Source organism: Podarcis pityusensis (assembly GCF_964106645.2).
Source record: "Podarcis pityusensis genome assembly, chromosome: 14".
NCBI lineage: Eukaryota > Metazoa > Chordata > Lepidosauria > Squamata > Lacertidae > Podarcis > Podarcis pityusensis.
This window is the reverse complement of record NC_138039.1, coordinates 46,605,697-46,621,986: the sequence shown is the minus strand read 5'-3', so window position 1 is coordinate 46,621,986 and position 16,290 is coordinate 46,605,697. Positions and strand designations below refer to the sequence as shown.

The following is a 16,290-nucleotide window of genomic DNA, read 5'->3' as shown; positions in this document are numbered from 1 at the left end:
AAAAGAACAGTACAGTGTCATTTGATGTGCTGGTCAATTGGGAGAAGACAGTACTCTATTCTTGCCATGTCAGACTCTTCCAGGAGACATGGGAAAGGAAATTTGGTCAGAACTCCTGTTCTTTAGAGCAAGCCAGAACTGAAATGGGAAGAGGCTTCTTCCTAACACATTGTGTGGACAAGTCTGATACGCAAAGCCCTGCCTACTGGAGTCAGAAGGATGTGCAACCTGCTCTTAAAAGATACCAGTTCATGGCATGCTGGTCTCAACTTTTAAAGTACAAGCAGAACTGGTTTCTGCTCACTGGTTTCTGCTCACATGTAAACCTTACTTCCTGGTGTGTATAGGATTCCAGCCTACATGGCTTGAGATCACAATGCCTTAAGGACCGCCTTCTCTCACAAGAACTCACCTGGATATTAAGGTCTGCCTCAGGAGCCATTCTGAGGGTCCCTCCATCATTAGAGATAAGGCAGGTGCTAAATGCAGACAGGAACTTTTTGGTGGTTGCACGCCAACTCTGGAGCATCCTTGCACTCGAAGGCTTGCTTGACACAGACATCCAGTGAAGACCTTTTTATTCTCTCATGCTGTTCAGATTTAGTTATCTATCAATGACTGGCTTTTCTGCCACTCCATTTTTTATCTGGTAGCTTCATTTATTTGTATGATTGTTGTTATTTTATTAGTATTTTAAACCTAATTTTAAGTAAGCCATTCTGGAAGGCCGAGGTCTAAAATAGGCTACAAATCCTATGAATAAATGGAAGATTTACATTCCTGTTTCTAGAAGCTCCTGTTTCTAACAACAAATGCAAAAAAGGGATTCAATTGACTGCAATCAGGAAAAGAATAACCTTTAATCCTTGCAAATTCACTTGCGGAAAACACAACATGCTAAAGTCCCTTTGGAGAGATGCTGGTGCCAACTGCTTTACCACCAACCTTGGAAGGCACAGATAACAAATTAGCAGCCTCTTTAGTCATACTGAACTGGGCAGTTCTGTTATCTGTTAGCAGCGGTTGTTGGGGTTTTTTTAATAAGAAAAAAACATATTTTTGCATTGATTTTCAAGAGAACAGGGTATATAAAAAATAATTAAACCTTCATCCCAATCCTTCCTGTCCATGCGTGTCTAGATTTCTTGGGACCTGTGCTAATTTAAATTTAAAATTCAGAATTAAAAACAATTGAAACAAAATAGTCACGGGAATAGGATGGGTCCTGAAAACACATGTATCTGGTGTCAAAGGCTACTCCATTCGCAAACTGCTGATGACAGCTCTCAGCCACTTCATAATTGCTTTTAAATAGCTTGGGAGACAAGATGGAACCATGAGGGTCAAGGCAGGAAATCTCCCATGGTGCTGAAAACAGTGCCTTCCCACAACTTTTTGGAAATAGCCCTGGGGGCAGGAGCAAAATCACTTAGTTCTATTGCCTGCAGTCACACCTAAGTTTCCATTAGAGATAAATTGAGTCTTGGGGGAAGAATGGTTAAATACTGGGCCTATTAGTACCATTGTTAGAGGTAAGCAATCGCTTTCAATATTACGGGCCACCTCAGCCAACTAGGTCCTCCATTCCTACAGCATAAAGTAGCTGTGTTAAGTCTGAACCTCAGTGATCTGTCTGTGACAATGGGCTCATGAACCCCTCATTTAACAGAGTATTACCAATCCACTGTGTGGCAAACTGGTAAGTCAGGGGAACTGTAGGACATCACTGCAGTCAAACCAAAAATTCCTCCTTGGGCAAATGGGCATGACCCATAGAGCTTTCTTGTAGAATGTGCTAGAGGGAACTCTGTGAGATCACTTCTTTTGTCTGCCTGGGCAGGAAGCTGGAATGCTACCGACTTCCTGCTTACCTGGGCAGCCTTTCCTCATCCAGCTTGCAAGCCGACCACATGTGCGTGTCTGAGCTCAGGCACCATTTTTAAACTTACATTTTGTACTTTTGTAACTTTTGTCGCCTCCATTTTGCTACTGTAATTGCTACTGTAAATAGAAGCTTTGTGTGTGTATGATAAAGAAAGAAATACATAGTAGAAGAAATCTTGTCTGTCTGATCTAGAAATGAAATCATATTTTAAAATAATTTTTGCTTTAGATTTTTATAATCTAAAGCCCGTACCTACGGGACCGCCTCTCCTGGTATGCCCCACAGAGGAACTTACGGTCTTCAAATAAAAACATCTTGAAGGTCCCAGGCCACAGAGAGGTTAGGCTGGCTTCAACTAGAGCCAGGGCTTTTTCGGCTGCGGCTCCAACCTGGTGGAACGCTCTGTCACAAGAGACTAGGGCCCTGCGGGACTTGACATCTTTCTGCAGGGCCTGCAAGACAGAGCTGTTCCACCAGGCCTTTGGTCAGGGCGCAGCCTGACTCCCTCCTTTGGCAATCTTTACAAAACTTTAGTTTATGGTTGCCATCAATTTTTATTTTAATTAATTTTTATAATGTTTTTATAATGTTGCACTATTTTAGTGTTGTTAGCCGCCCTGAGCCCGGCTTCGGCTGAGGAAGGCGGGATATAAATAAAATTTATCATCATCATCATCATCATCTATGGTATTTCTCCAATAGCAAACTACCTAGAATTGGAAATAATATTTAGTACACTAACCTTTGTTTAACTCTTTATAAATGTCTGCTTGCTGAGTTATTTTGTACCATTGTGATTCAATGTTATATTTGCCAGAAGCAGACCCAGCAATACAGAGTTTTGCTGCTTAGCAAGAGATTTGGGGAAGTTGCTACCGTTCTTCACTGTGATAAGATTACACACTGAGTTCTTGTCTCCCGTACCTGCCAGCCATCTCATCCTAGGTCACCTCCTATGCAGCGTCAGGCAGGTGAAGTCACTAACATCCATGAAAAAATATACCTAAGGCAAATTCTGGGACTCCAGAACCCACAGATACCTGCACAGTCTCTGGCTCAGGTGTGGGGAACCTCTGGCCCTCCAGATGTTGCTGAACTCCTGCTTGCTGGAGTTGACGGGAGTTGCAGTCTAGCAAGAGCTGGGGGGGCTAAAGGTTCCCCACACCTCACCAGAGGAAAAGGATTCTGCATATGCTCAGGAGCACATTTGCCCTGCGGTCTTTGAAATGCTACATCCCACTTGGAGATCAAGGATTTCTGTGCATGCTCCAGGACACTCAGCCAAGGTGCCAGAATTTTGGTCAGCCCAAAGGTAGCTGCTGCACTCTTTAGACACAACGTCTGCTGAAATTGCTGATAAATTTGCACTGGCTTCCTCGACCTTTGAGACTATCTGAGGTGGGGACTGGAACAGGCCTGCCTCTTTGAGGACTTGTTAATTTATTTTAGCACTCCTTTGGAAACAAGCAGGTATGTGCTCTTTGCAGTCGACTGGGCATATTTCCAAATGTGAATTCTGCAGAAAAGCAACAGACTGTGAAGCATTCATGTGCCCCATGTGCCCATGGCTCTGGAATTCATGTGCTCCCATGCCAGAGAGGTTTTATGAGCGAATTTGATGGTTCCTTTCCCCACTTAGGCCAGACAGGTCCCCCACGTGTCTGCCTTTAATGTTATGCCCCACCATTAAACTTGCATGCACCACGAAATGTGCCACCCACATGGAAAGAATAGGCTGCATTTACCCTTTTCTCTCCCAATTTGAGTTCCGCCTAAAAATTATGTGGCATAAGTTACAAATGCTTGCAAATCCATTCCCCTGCTTAATTCACAGAGTGCAGAAGGGTAGTGATATTATTAAGCCCCCCGCAGCAAACGTAGAAAAAGAGAGCCACCAAGCACCTTAGAAACAAATGGATTTATCGTGGCAGAGCCAGTCGAAGGGCTAGAGCAGGCATCCCTAAACTTGGCCCTCCAGCTGTTTTGGGACTACAACTCCCATCATCCCTTGCTAACAGGACCAGTGGTCAGGGATGATAGGAACAGTAGTCCCAAAACAGCTGGAGGGTCGAGTTTGGAGGTGCCTGGGCTAGAGAGTTTGGGATTAGAGCATTCTGCCTATCTGATAAAAAGCACAAATCCACAGGGTTCCCCCCTCCCATCAATCTGTGGGGAATTTGATGCCCCTCCCCCTTCAGCCTCCAAAGTGGGGCGAGGTTGCAGAGAAACAAATCTCTTGGCTCTGTTGTTATACAAAGCTTAATAGAAATGATAAATGGAGAGGATATGAAATGGAATTACAAACAATATAGAATGTATACAGAAAAGGGGAAATAGAAAATTGAATATATGGTAATTCACACAAAATCCAGTAAAATATGACTGATTGAATGATTAGCAATTTGATATGATTTGCATGCTGATTAGCAAATGGCAAGCACTGGCCAAGCAATAAAAAGGACTAACATATTCGATAATAATTTTTTTATTAATTTTCAGTTTCAATCCAATAATAGCCTCATTATAACGATACCAAACTATAATACAATGACAAACACCTATTGTTCAAATACAAAATTATATAATTTAGGTGGCCTCCCATTTGCTAGAATTGATGGTTGCTAGATTTCTGCGTTCCAAAATCTTATGAATTTCAATTACATTCCAGTCAAAAAAATAATCCCTTATACAACTGCAAGATTCACTCCATAAATAATAAAGGATGGGGAAGAGTCAGCTCTAAGTCTCCATCGTAAACCTTTTGCAAAATAGAGTTGCCCTCCCTTTTTCCTGTTTTTTTACACACACAGTTCTGTTTGATGTTATCTTCCATATCTATAAGCTATATATCAGGCTTGGTTTCTAACTGCCTCAACCGTTCCTCATAAGGCTTGGTTTCCAGACCCTTCATCATCCTGGTCACCCTCCTCTGCTCACTTTCCAGCTGCTCAATATCTTTCTTCAACCCCCCTCACTGACCGGTAGCAGCTCCCCTGGGTTTGGAGGAGGGGACATTCCCAATCTCCCAGATTCCCCCCCCCCCGAGATACCGCCCAGGACAGAAGACCTGCATGCCAAGCAGATGGTCCAATCCTGCGCTATGGAGATGCCTAGCCTGCCTGGAAGGGCGTGGGGCTGGTCTCCCTTTGGGAATGGGGCTGCAGGAAGAAGGATGTGAAATGAAGATGCAGCCCAGCTGCAGGCGGAACAGCAGGTGCCTCTGAGTTCTGACAGAGAAGCATCACCACTCAGGAGGGGCCAGGTCCTGGTGGGGGAGTTGCCATGGTGACAAGTGTGGGAATGTTCAGGGATGCAGGAGAGGATATATTGTCTGATAATACCCTTTCCAACTTGTGTTAACAAGTTTACAATTTTAGCAGAGTAACAGTCCCCCTTTTAAACTTGCAGCAGATGCGTTTGCTCAGGCTCACTAAAGCCTCTATAATAACTGTTCTGGTAAAGGTAAAGGTAAAGGGACCCCTGACCATTAGGTCCAGTTGTGGCCGACTCTGGGGTTGTGGCGCTCATCTCGCTTTATTGGCCGAGGGAGCCAGCGTACAGCTTCCGGGTCATGTGGCCAGCATGACTAAGCCGCTTCTGGCAAACCAGAGCAGCACACGGAAACGCCATTTACCTTCCCGCCGGAGCAGTCCCTATTTATCTACTTGCACTTTGACGTGCTTTCGAACTGCTAGGTTGGCAGGAGCTGGGACCAAGCAACGAGAGCTCACCCCGTCACGGGGATTCAAACCACCGACCTTCTGATTGGCAAGCCCTAGGCTCTGTGGTTTAACCCACAGCGCCACCCATGTCCCTCATAAAAAGGTTTACTCACATATTCTGTTCACAATCGGATCCTGGAAGGCAGACTTAGCTTAGAAAAGTAACATACACTTGGAAACTATTCCATAAGAAGACAGTCCCTTTGTCCTCTCTTGGCTGGAGCCAAGAGGGCATCTTTGGCTAAGCAGATGTTGCTTCTTTGATGCATGTAGTTAAAGAGAGAGAGATAGCTGCCCTGCCCTGTGCTTTTGTGATTACCTGCACAGGTGAGGCCACACCCACCTCTAGCCACATGCAGAGGAAGTCTGTCCCAGCCCAGAAGGAAACGGGACAAACATTCCTCCCCATGTGTAAACATGTTCACCCTAGGAATGTTGTACTTGACTGCTCTTGTGTTTCACATCCCACAACAAGGACCCGCCCTCCTTTGTGACATCTCTTGCTTCTCCTTTAAAAGCCACTGACTTGCAGCCATTGTGGGTTAGTGAGGAGAGGTCAGAGGAGAAAGGAGGTGGTGGCGGTTGGTGGAAAGTAGACAGAGGATTAGTGAATTATTCTTTTTCCGTTTTCTTATTTTGATTTCATTTATTACTTTTATTTGATTTATTTTTATTCTCTTTTATTCTTTTCTTTTAACACTTTTATTTTATTTCTTGTTCTTTGTTTTGCTATTTTTGTTTTTTGTGCACATCTGTGCATATTCTGTATATATTTTGTAAATTTTTATTTTTTATATAGAGTAGTAGTTAGGGTAAGATTAGGGCAGGAGTTAGGTATAGACTTAGGGCAGGGGTTGGGGTTCGGGTTGGGGGTCAGATTTAGGTTTGGGTGGGCATTTCAGATAGTTACTTTAGATAGGAGGGTGGGATCTTTCGTGGATGACATGGGCAGGCTGTAAGTAGCATCACTTTCTCTTTATTTCCGGGGGGGGGGGGGGTGTGAGTCTGTTTCCCAGCCAAATTGTCCTGGCCAAGTCCCCAAACCACGTAGGTTGGATCCACTCTTGTTCTTGAGATGACTACATGTCTGGCACTCAGAGACCAGGAGGGCAGTGATTATCACCCAAGCAGAAGGGCTGCTGTGTACGTGGTCTCATGCTTCAGAGACGATGGCTGCCCCTAGCTATGTCCCAAGTGCCTCCTCTGGTAGCTATCTTCCTTCTGAGCAGAACAGCATTGGAACGGTGTCAATCCGATGTTGGATTGCTTTTATATGAATAGTTGAAGGTTTTCCCGCTGCAAGAGGAGGCGAGTGCTATGACCAGATATCATAATCTTCTTCTTCTATCACTCGTAGCTGATTAAGATTGACTTCCATGAACAGTGAGTTTTAACAGTGAGTCCGTAAGTGATTGTGGAGGCCAATTCTGGATCCACACGTCTTTCCACAGTGGGGACATATTTTCTGGGTGGGAGTTGATCACAGTGAGGGTTTGCCTTTCTCTTAGCTCGTTTCTCCCTTGTGTCCTGAGTTCAAGTGTCTTCAAAGTCCATGACACCATTGGTAAAGGCTGTTCTCCTATTGTAGCGCTTGCAGGCCAGTGTTTCCCAGCCATTGGACATGACCAGTCCAGTGAAGTTGGTGTTGAAGAATCATTGCTGCAACACTGGTAATCTTTGCTTCTTGCAGGACACTGGTATTAGTTCGCCTGCCTTCCCAAGCGGTGTGTCACATTTTTCAGAGATACTATTGATGGAATCTTTCAAGGAGTTGGAGATGGCATCTATAAGCAGCCCATGTTTCACAAGCATACAGCTGGGTTGGTAGTGCAAGAGCCTAGACTGAAACTTAAAAGAGTAGTTTCAATGGACCAAGAATGGTTTTCATGGCTGGTTCTGACTTTCCCCCTTTCCCAGTGGGAATTCCTACTTGTAGAGCAGAGGCCACGGCTGGTCAGCAGCTGCAATGCCTGTGTGCTTTGTTCTGTAGTCGTTTAGTCATGTCCGACTCTTTGTGACCCCATGGACCAGAGCACACCAGGCACTCCTGTCTTCCACTGCCTCCTGCAGTTTGGTCCCACTCATGTTGGTAGCATCGAGAACACTGTCCAACCATCTGGTCCTCTGTCATCCCCTTCTCCTTGTGCCCTCAGTGCTTTGTTCTAGAGGGTGCTGTTTTGTGGCGCTCACTGGTTGCTATTGGACAGTTCTTTGGATAGTCTGAGCAGATTGGTTGAGTGGCTTGTGAGCGAGAGGCTCAGCCTTCATTAGGGCAAATGCTCTACCCTTATTTATGGGAGCCTTTGGAATAGAAAAAGGAAAGGACTGTCAGGATGTGTTTTGTGGGGACATTTGCAGAAGTGAAGGTATTGATTTGGGGTACAGTCGGAGGGGCGTATGGTGCCCGCTGGAGAGGGAAACCCCCCACCACCCTTTCCAAAACTTCCGGTAACAATGTTAATGGATGACCCAAAGCTATCCCCTCTCCCTATTCATTTCATTTGCTTCATGAAATTTATACACTGCTTGACTGCATGAATGAGGGGACCAGGCTCTCTGGGTCCTGGCATGGCCAGAGCTCTTGAACCCAGAGCACTTGGGACCACCTTTCTTTCTCTGCCAGCCCTTCATGCTCTGGGCTGCCTCTTTCAGGCTCTGATGATGCCCCTTCAGGTCACTGAACTGCAGAGAGATGGAAGGAATTGGTCATGATGGGCCAGCAAGGATCGATTAGGTTCCACATACATATTTCTGTTCTGCCAATTTGGCAGTGGTTCACTGTTTTCTCCAGACGCCCCTCCTCACACACAAACACCCCCAAGAATTGGGGCTGCTGGCGTCTGAGTCACTCTTTCCGCTCATCTCTTCTAGGATCAGGTGCTTAAGGCGCTTGTTCAGGCGCTGTCACAGGGTGGCCCCCCAGCAAGACCCAGAACAGTCCGTGGCACCAGGTGAGCAAGCGGCCCTCCTTTTTTGGACAGAGGAGGGCAGGAATGGGCATGGGGGGCAACCAGTCCAAGGATGCAAAAGAGGACTCGCCTGTTCCCATGTCCTTCTGTTTACAGTTTTGCTGTGGTTCCGCATCCCAGCCCCAGGGGTGAGTATTGGAGAAAACAAGAGCAGGGACTGGATCCCTCAGACCTGCCCCCCCCGGGCTCTTTGCCTCCCACTCTGCACTCTCAGATGCGGAGAATCCCTCCCCTCACAAGGAACTGATAGCCTGACTCTTGCATTTCAGCTGCTGAAGGATGAACAGATCTACCTCCTGGGGGTCATCCAGAGCTGCCAGACAGCTGAGCTCAGGGGGCTCCGATCCCTGAAGTGCTCCAAGCAGGAGACGGCCCAAGCCATTCTGGTGAGTGATGGGTGGTGCGGGGGGAAGGGGTCGTGCATCTGCGGAGAGGAGGACCCTGCCGGCTTAGGGCATGGGGTTGCCATTCCCCTGCAAAGCCAAACCTGGTGTTTGGGGTCGGAGCTGATTTTCCTCCTCTGTTCTCTTCCAGGACATCTTGGGGCCCTTGGAGCACTTCAGGCATCGCCCCCTGACCCTGGCCCTTGCCTTGGAGGCCCTCCTCCAGCTAAGGTGAGTGGGGTCTTTGGCGTGGATGGGGTTATGGGTGGGGGGTAGAACTCATGGGGGAAAGAGTAGGCGGGAGGGAGAAGGGGGCAAGGGAGAATCTAACCCTCTCCCTTTCATCTCTGCAGCACCATGAGGCCCAAATTCAGCTGTGATATGATCAGTGCGATCCTGCACAGGACATTGGAGGCCGTGCTAGAAGGGGCTGAGGAGGAGGAGAGAGAAATATGCCCTTTGTTTTGACTTCCCTTCACGGCTCTTTCTTCTTGTCACACACTTGCAGAATCCAGGCCAGCATTCAAACTCTCTTCTCTCTTTTCCCGCAGGAACTGAAGAGGCACTTCCGGCTCCTGCTCGGGAGTCTCCTTATGGAAGCCCCCAACCCTGGCACCCTCCTCCACCTTCTCAGTGTAAGTGTCCCGACGGCATCAGGGGTGGTTTTAGGGTTGTGTCCCCCCCCTACCCAATGGACTGCACCATTTCTGGGGCACAGAGCCTGTTGGGCCCCCAATTTGGTCCAAGACCAAAGCTGGCAAACCCTCATGGTCCAGAAGTGCCAGGGACTCCGTGGTGGGGGCAGTGGGGGCCGCTTTGACCCAGACTGGCCCCTGACTCTCAGACGCTCTTTCCTTCTGCAGGACCTCTGAGGATACGCTCTGGGGGAAAGTGGGGAGGCTCAAGAACTAGTGGCCAGCAGCATTTCCTTGCTGCTGGCTATTGCCCGGAAATACCCCAATCTCAGAATAAGTACCTTGCCTTCTTCTATTCATTTCTTTGTTTACTTCCATCCCCCCAAGATCACATCCCCAAGTGATCTGTAGCGCAGATGATGCAGGGTGTGTCTCTGGGGGTCAGGATGAGACCAGAGGCTTTTCCTGCCCCCTTTCCTGCTACTGCCCTTCCACCTCTGCCCAGGAGGCTGCAGGGCCCAGGGAGGTCCTCTGGAACAAGGGATTGGGCCCAAGACAGAGGGAGACCCATCCTTCCTGACTTGGCGCTGCTTCTGTGCTCTCTTGCTCCCATCTGACCCTGATTTTTCTTTCCTCTGCAGATGATAGTAGTTCGGCTGGACCTGGCTTGCTTCCGCCTGAAGCCGAAAGAAGGTAAGCCCCACACCTTGGAGAAAGCGCCCTTTGACTAAAGGCCTGTGGGGAAATCTCATTTTCATTCTCTTCTCATTCTCTTCCATCCAGATGACATCATCATTGAAGATATATAAGTAGTGCGGACCTCGGGCTCCATTGGATACCAGAGAGAGGCCAACATCCAAATGCACTCAGCAGGTAAGACTTTCTCAAAAGCCCATCTGTAGTTAGAGATGCCCTGTTTCATCTGCGAGAAAAGCAGGCACTCCTGGCGTCCTGCTTACCATTTTTCTCTTGCAGGTGACAGAATGATGCCGGCAAGACCTCCTTCTCCATCTTTTCGTGGCGGCAGAAGGGAAGCAGTGGCTGTGGGACCAGATCAGGTTCTACACTGTGAGATGTCCCCTGCTAAGCATTTTTATAGACTAAGTCGCTTTAGTGAGCACAGCACTGCTTGATATACGTCCAAGTTTTGTTAAAAGGCACCGTGGTCCAAACTCCAGAGAAAGGTAATTCACTAGCTCCAGCTGTGGTGCTGTGAAAGAGAATAATAATTAAAAAATCAACAGCAGTAATCTTGTTTTCTCCTCCTGCCGCAAACACAACCCTCTTGCTTGTCCAGGGTAATGGCAGCACACAGCAATTATTCTAAGAAAGCTACTGGAATAGCTATCCTGTATACAGTGGCCTGGAAAACTGAAAAATTGACCATCACATACAAGTTGGCTGAATCCTTCAAACTAGTCAGCGGTTTGGATTCCCAGCTTTTTATGGAAAAATTGTGCCATCTACTGGTCACTAACTTCACAAGAAAGAACTCTGGGGAAACAGAAAACTACATATTACACTACAGTGCATATGTAATGCCCCAACTCAAGAGCTGCAAGCAGAAAGCTCACAGAAACAAAAGGATGGTTTCTTTGGAGTGCAGTAAATTCCCCTTATTTTGCTTTCCCCAAGACAGAGTGCAATTTATGATTTTCAGGCACTAAAACGTGTGGGACTTGCACTGCACGTGTGCTATCGTGAAACATGGGGTTTGCACCACCCAACGTTGCAGAGGGCGATTTGCATGTGTTTGGCACTGTTTCAAGTGAATCAGACATTGGGTTTTTGGTGAAACTGTGACCCCATTAACGTAGCACGCTAAAGAAAATATTAGGTTGGATCTTTTGCAAATACACTAGATCAGGCGTCACCAACTTCTTTGATTCATGGGCATTTTTGCAAACAGGTTGAGGCAGTTAGAAACTGTCACCACACTAACCCCACAGTCAAGCACATGCTGCAGTCTATTGGCTACAACAGGATGTTTATTTCAACCCACATTTCACCAAAGGGAGGAGGCGCGGTGGGTACCAAGTACCATATTTTTCGCTCCATAAGGCACACCGGACCATAAGGCACACCTAGTTTTTAGAGGGGGAAATCAAGAAAAAAAATCTTATTCCCCCCCCAGCCCCAAAGAGCAGCGGACAGGCTGCATGGGGCTTCTGGGGGAAGCCCGCCCCCCCCAGCCCCAAAGAGCAAAGAAGCCAAGACAGTGAGCGGGATCCATCCCGCTCACTGTCTTGGCTTCTGCCATAGCCGCACGCAACCTCTCCAGCTATGGGAGAAGCCAAGACACTGAGCGGGATGGATCCCAATCGCTGTCTTGGCTTCCTCTTTAGCTGCGCGCAACCTCTCCAACCAGGAGAGGCTGCGTGCGGCTAAAGAAGCCATAGCTATGGCAATACCCCCACCTACTGCAAAAGCCCACAGGAGCCGCACACCCTTTAAGGAGCGTGCGGCTCCTGCGGGCTTTTCTACAAGGAGGGAGAAGGGACTGACTGGCCATGTCAATCCCTTCTCCCTCCTGGGGAAAAGTCCGCAAGAGCCATGCGGAGCTCTTGGGGGCTTTTCCTGCCTGCCCCCCCTGCATTCGCTCCATAAGACGCACACACATTTCCCCTTTTTAGAGGGAAAAAGTGCGTCTTATGGAGCTAAAAAATACGGTAATGCTTCTGTAGGCACATGTGCACCTGCAGACACACTGGCAACTCCTGTTTATGATTTGCAACAAGTATATACAGACCATTACTAATTTTATTGCCGGGCAAAGAAAACTGACAAAGGGATGAAGTAGGTGTGACACGTGATCCTGTCTCCCTTCCTCAAGGGATCTTGTTTGAAGTGGAGCCTTTATTGGAGATGGAATATGTAATTCCAGCGCTGTTTTCCCAACTTACTAGTTCCATGCCGCTATTAGGTGGGCTTGGAGGAAAGGCATGTACCTTTTTAATTGCATTAGTGTATCACTCTTCTGCTAAGACACCTGTAATGGTTTACAATTTAGGTGATATGGAAATGCTGTCTCAATTTCCTCCTCCAAATGTGACTCTTGAAATAAAAGTGTATCTTAATATAAAATATATCCCCATGAGTCAGACCCTTTTCCCTTGTGACTGACTGCGAAGTCATGTAACAGTTTGTTTTTGCACCATTTAATTAAGTACTTTGTAACCACTAACTGATGACTTGCAACACAGTTTACTGTTTATTCCTGAGATCTATGTTATCATCTTTCGTTTGCTTGTTAAAACCTTTCAGTTTGTTAACATCCTTATGGTTCCTGTAAATTAGTCTGAGTTTGTGATTGTATTTGAAAAGCATCCTGTCAGGCAGTGTCTCCAACTATCAGTTTCCCGTTTCATCCTCTCATGACACCTAGGGGAACGGGAAACAAACCAAATATAAGACCTCATGTAATCCCCAAACCTTGTATGACTCACCTGTTGTAACAGCGACAATAAATACCAGCCTACAGACTGCTTTGCTTCAACTTACCTTGGCCTCAGTCTCTCGTTACCTATCCAACTAAAAGCTCTCAGAGGTCTACACAGGCCCTTTGATTGTGGGGAAGATTCTATTGACCGAACCTTTCCTGGGTTTTCTCTCCTCCATTATCATAGGAGTATTAAAATTTGCAAATAAAATAGAACAGCAGAGCTCCTAGGCCACTGATGTTCTCCTCAGGAGTGGATGGCACTAGCTTCTGGGCCAGAGTTTATTATCTGAGGGAAACCACCACCCACCCCAGTATACTGATTTTGATCAGGAAAGCTCAACAGATTTTATTTTTATTATTTATTGAATTTATATACTGCCCTATACCCAGAGGTCTCAGGGCGGTTCACAGAAGAGATCAGCCTTAAAAACCGCAATACAGTCATACCTCGTTACGTTTGCTTCATGATACGTTTTTTCAGGTTACGTGCTGCAGTGACCCGGAAGTAACGGAAAGGGTTACTTCCGGGTTTCGCCACTTGCGCATATGCGCAAAATGATGTCACGCACATGTGCAGAAGTGGCAAATCACAACCCGCGTCTGCGCAGACACGGGTTGCGTTCCTTTCAGGTTGTGAATGGGGCTCTGGAACAGATCCCGTTTGCAACCAGAGGTACCACTGTATATATAACCAAAATGAAAACATCCCGACATCCCTCTGTGGCTACTTTATGAACAAGGAGGGGAGATCCGATCAGAATTCCTTGCGTCGCATCTGCACTGGCTCTGCTATTATGAGCTTTTTCTATGGAAGGGATTGTTTGTTTAGGTTTACATCCCTGCTTATTGGGGCGGCTTTAGAATCTGCTGGAACATACACTGACCCTTAATTTTTTTTAAAAAATGGTAAACGGAACGCAACGCGTCCGTAACTTGATGCGTACATTTGACGCCCAAACCTCACCGTTTCCAGGAGGCGTTGGAAACGGCCAACCTTTCCCTTGCCCAGCGCCGAGGGAAAGGAGAGGAAGCTGGGGCACCGCTTGGAGGCGCTGCGGTGTACGAAGCGGCTACCACGACGGCTGTGTCACCTCAGGAAAGCGGCGGTGGCGAAGGCCCTCGCCTCTACCCTTCAGCCTTCGAGCCAAGAAAGCCGGGAAGAACCCGACGGGCGGGAGTCGTTGACCACAACCTCTCCGACCATCTCGGAGGAAGGGGCCGGAGCAAGGCCCTCAGCCGCCGACCAAGGGCCGCGAGCAACGCGCCGCCTCAGCCGCCCCCTCGACGGCCAACCGTCGCCTCACATTCAAATCAAGCGCGCGAGACAGACAGCAACGGCCGCTCTCGGAAGGGGCGGGGCTAAAATACGAGGTGGCAACGTCAGCACGGCGGCGTGCTCAGCCCAGGATGGGCGGGGCGAGGAAAGTGACCGTAGAGCCTGCAAAAGTGTAGAGTGGCGCAACGCCTCACCTAGGCCACGAGGAAAGTACAAGAGGCTCCTTTTATCTTTAGGGTTTGGGGTTTTTTTAGCTTCTGAGGGTTTTCCTGCTGCAATCGAGCGATGGATTAGTTTATATAAAGCGGCTCCCTCCAGGCTCGCCCCACCCGCAGGCAGCCCGGCGTCTGTCTGAAGGCGGAGGGCGCCCTAGAGCGCAGGCGCGCGCCTTGAGAGCAGCCGCGCTAAAGCGCATGCGTTGGAAAGAAGGGCGGTGAAAGCGATTACGGCCACTCGCAGCTCGAGAACGAGTGACATCATTTACTGTGACACTGAAGAGGGCGGCTGCGTCCTTTCCTCTCGTCTTCCCTGGTAGCTCGCCGTGATCGTATAGTGGTTAGTACTCTGCGTTGTGGCCGCAGCAACCTCGGTTCGAATCCGAGTCACGGCAGGAAGGCAATTATTTTTCTTTTCTTTTTAATGGTTCAAAGGAAGGTTGATTTTGTTTAATTGTGCTTTTATAACGTGGAACCTAAGCATTGCTCCCACATGCCAGGCTCGATTAGCGAGAAGGCATTTGGAGACGCAGTGGTGTATCTGAGTTAGGGCTGAATTGAGCTGTGCGATTTACCGTATTTTATTTTTTTAAGGCTAAAAGAGCGGTTTGTTTGTTTTCATTTGTGTCTTTATAATGCAAAAACTTAGCGTTGCACCCGGATTCCAAGCATGGCACCAGATTAGACTTGGTTTATGCAGGTACTATGTATTTATGCTCTTTTGAGATCGCTACACACATGATTTCCATTCGTAGCATTCTTGCATTATAGCCTGCTGCATCCCCGAAGAGCGGCGTTAGTAACAAAGGCTTCCCCACCGCCACAAACAGAATGAATTTTATTAAAATGCAATTACATTTAACCCACAAAGACCAGCCTAAACAGATCTTGTTTGTCAGTAAAAAAAGAAAAGAAAGTTTATAAAACACACACACACCTAGGGTGGCACACAACATTGCAATGGTCAGGCGTGGGCTTGGCTGGGTCCTCAATTGAAAGGACTTTCATAAAGAGAATACTGTAGGGACACACAGCTATCTGTTCCCTGCATTCATGCTTTTGTGCGCATCTCCAGATTTGACTCCCCTGATGCCCTCTGTCTGGGGATGTTCTCAAGGAAAACATGAAAACATGGTTGAAGAGGTGGCTGCCAGGCTCCTTCAAACTGGTTGGATGGTCGGCTTGCATTTCACAGATCTTAAACCAACACTGCCCATCTGTTTCTGGGCTCAAATCAAGTGCTGTTTTTACCGTGAAGCCCTAAACCGCCTACGAACAGAATATTTCAAGAATATCATTCCTCCATATAAATATGCCTGCCAACTTTATTTATCTTGTAGGACCCTGCTTTGGGTCCCCTGCCTCTGAGATCTAGGCAACACAGGCATACTGCATTTGTGAGACTCCTGCTGCAGGCTGTCCATTTTCAACTCAACAGCTGAAACAAAAACAGGGCAATTTATTTTCATTTATTTACTCACTTCCCATAAAATATCTCAAGTAGGTTATGGTTACGATTAATATATCACTGTACATGGCATTTTACCAGGTGCAAGAGTCCCGTGCCCTGAGGAGCATACAATCTAAAACCTGGCACAGAAGAAACAACAGGGGAAGTCGAGGCAGGGATAAACGGGGGAAGAATACATGGCTGTCAAATGTGCTCAGGTTTGGTGTTGGAAGATGAACACATTTTCATATAATGTATTGAACGCATGTGAGTGGAGCAGTGGGTTTTCATGTACCATCTCCATGCATGCACC

General features: G+C 47.4%; 1 protein-coding gene and 1 long non-coding RNA gene across 2 annotated transcripts; one reads left to right on the top strand and one right to left on the bottom strand.

The window, feature by feature from the left end:
- Window positions 1-7,940: 7,940 nt before the first annotated feature.
- LOC308462441 (uncharacterized protein) lies at window positions 7,941-9,490 on the top strand (the record flags this gene model as incomplete). Its single annotated transcript, XM_080980099.1, has 5 exons — window positions 7,941-7,973; window positions 8,342-8,704; window positions 8,846-8,962; window positions 9,111-9,190; window positions 9,313-9,490. The coding sequence occupies 5 exons, from the start codon at window positions 7,941-7,943 to the stop codon at window positions 9,425-9,427; spliced, it is 708 nt and encodes a 235-aa protein (XP_080836225.1). The 3' UTR covers window positions 9,428-9,490.
- A 3,246-nt stretch (window positions 9,491-12,736) lies between these two features.
- Window positions 12,737-14,837, bottom strand: LOC308462729. The gene is made up of 2 exons (XR_013979275.1): window positions 14,001-14,837; window positions 12,737-12,975 (listed from the first exon to the last, which is right to left on the bottom strand). It is a non-coding gene; the product is annotated as an uncharacterized lncRNA (long non-coding RNA).
- Between the last annotated feature and the right edge of the window lie 1,453 nt (window positions 14,838-16,290).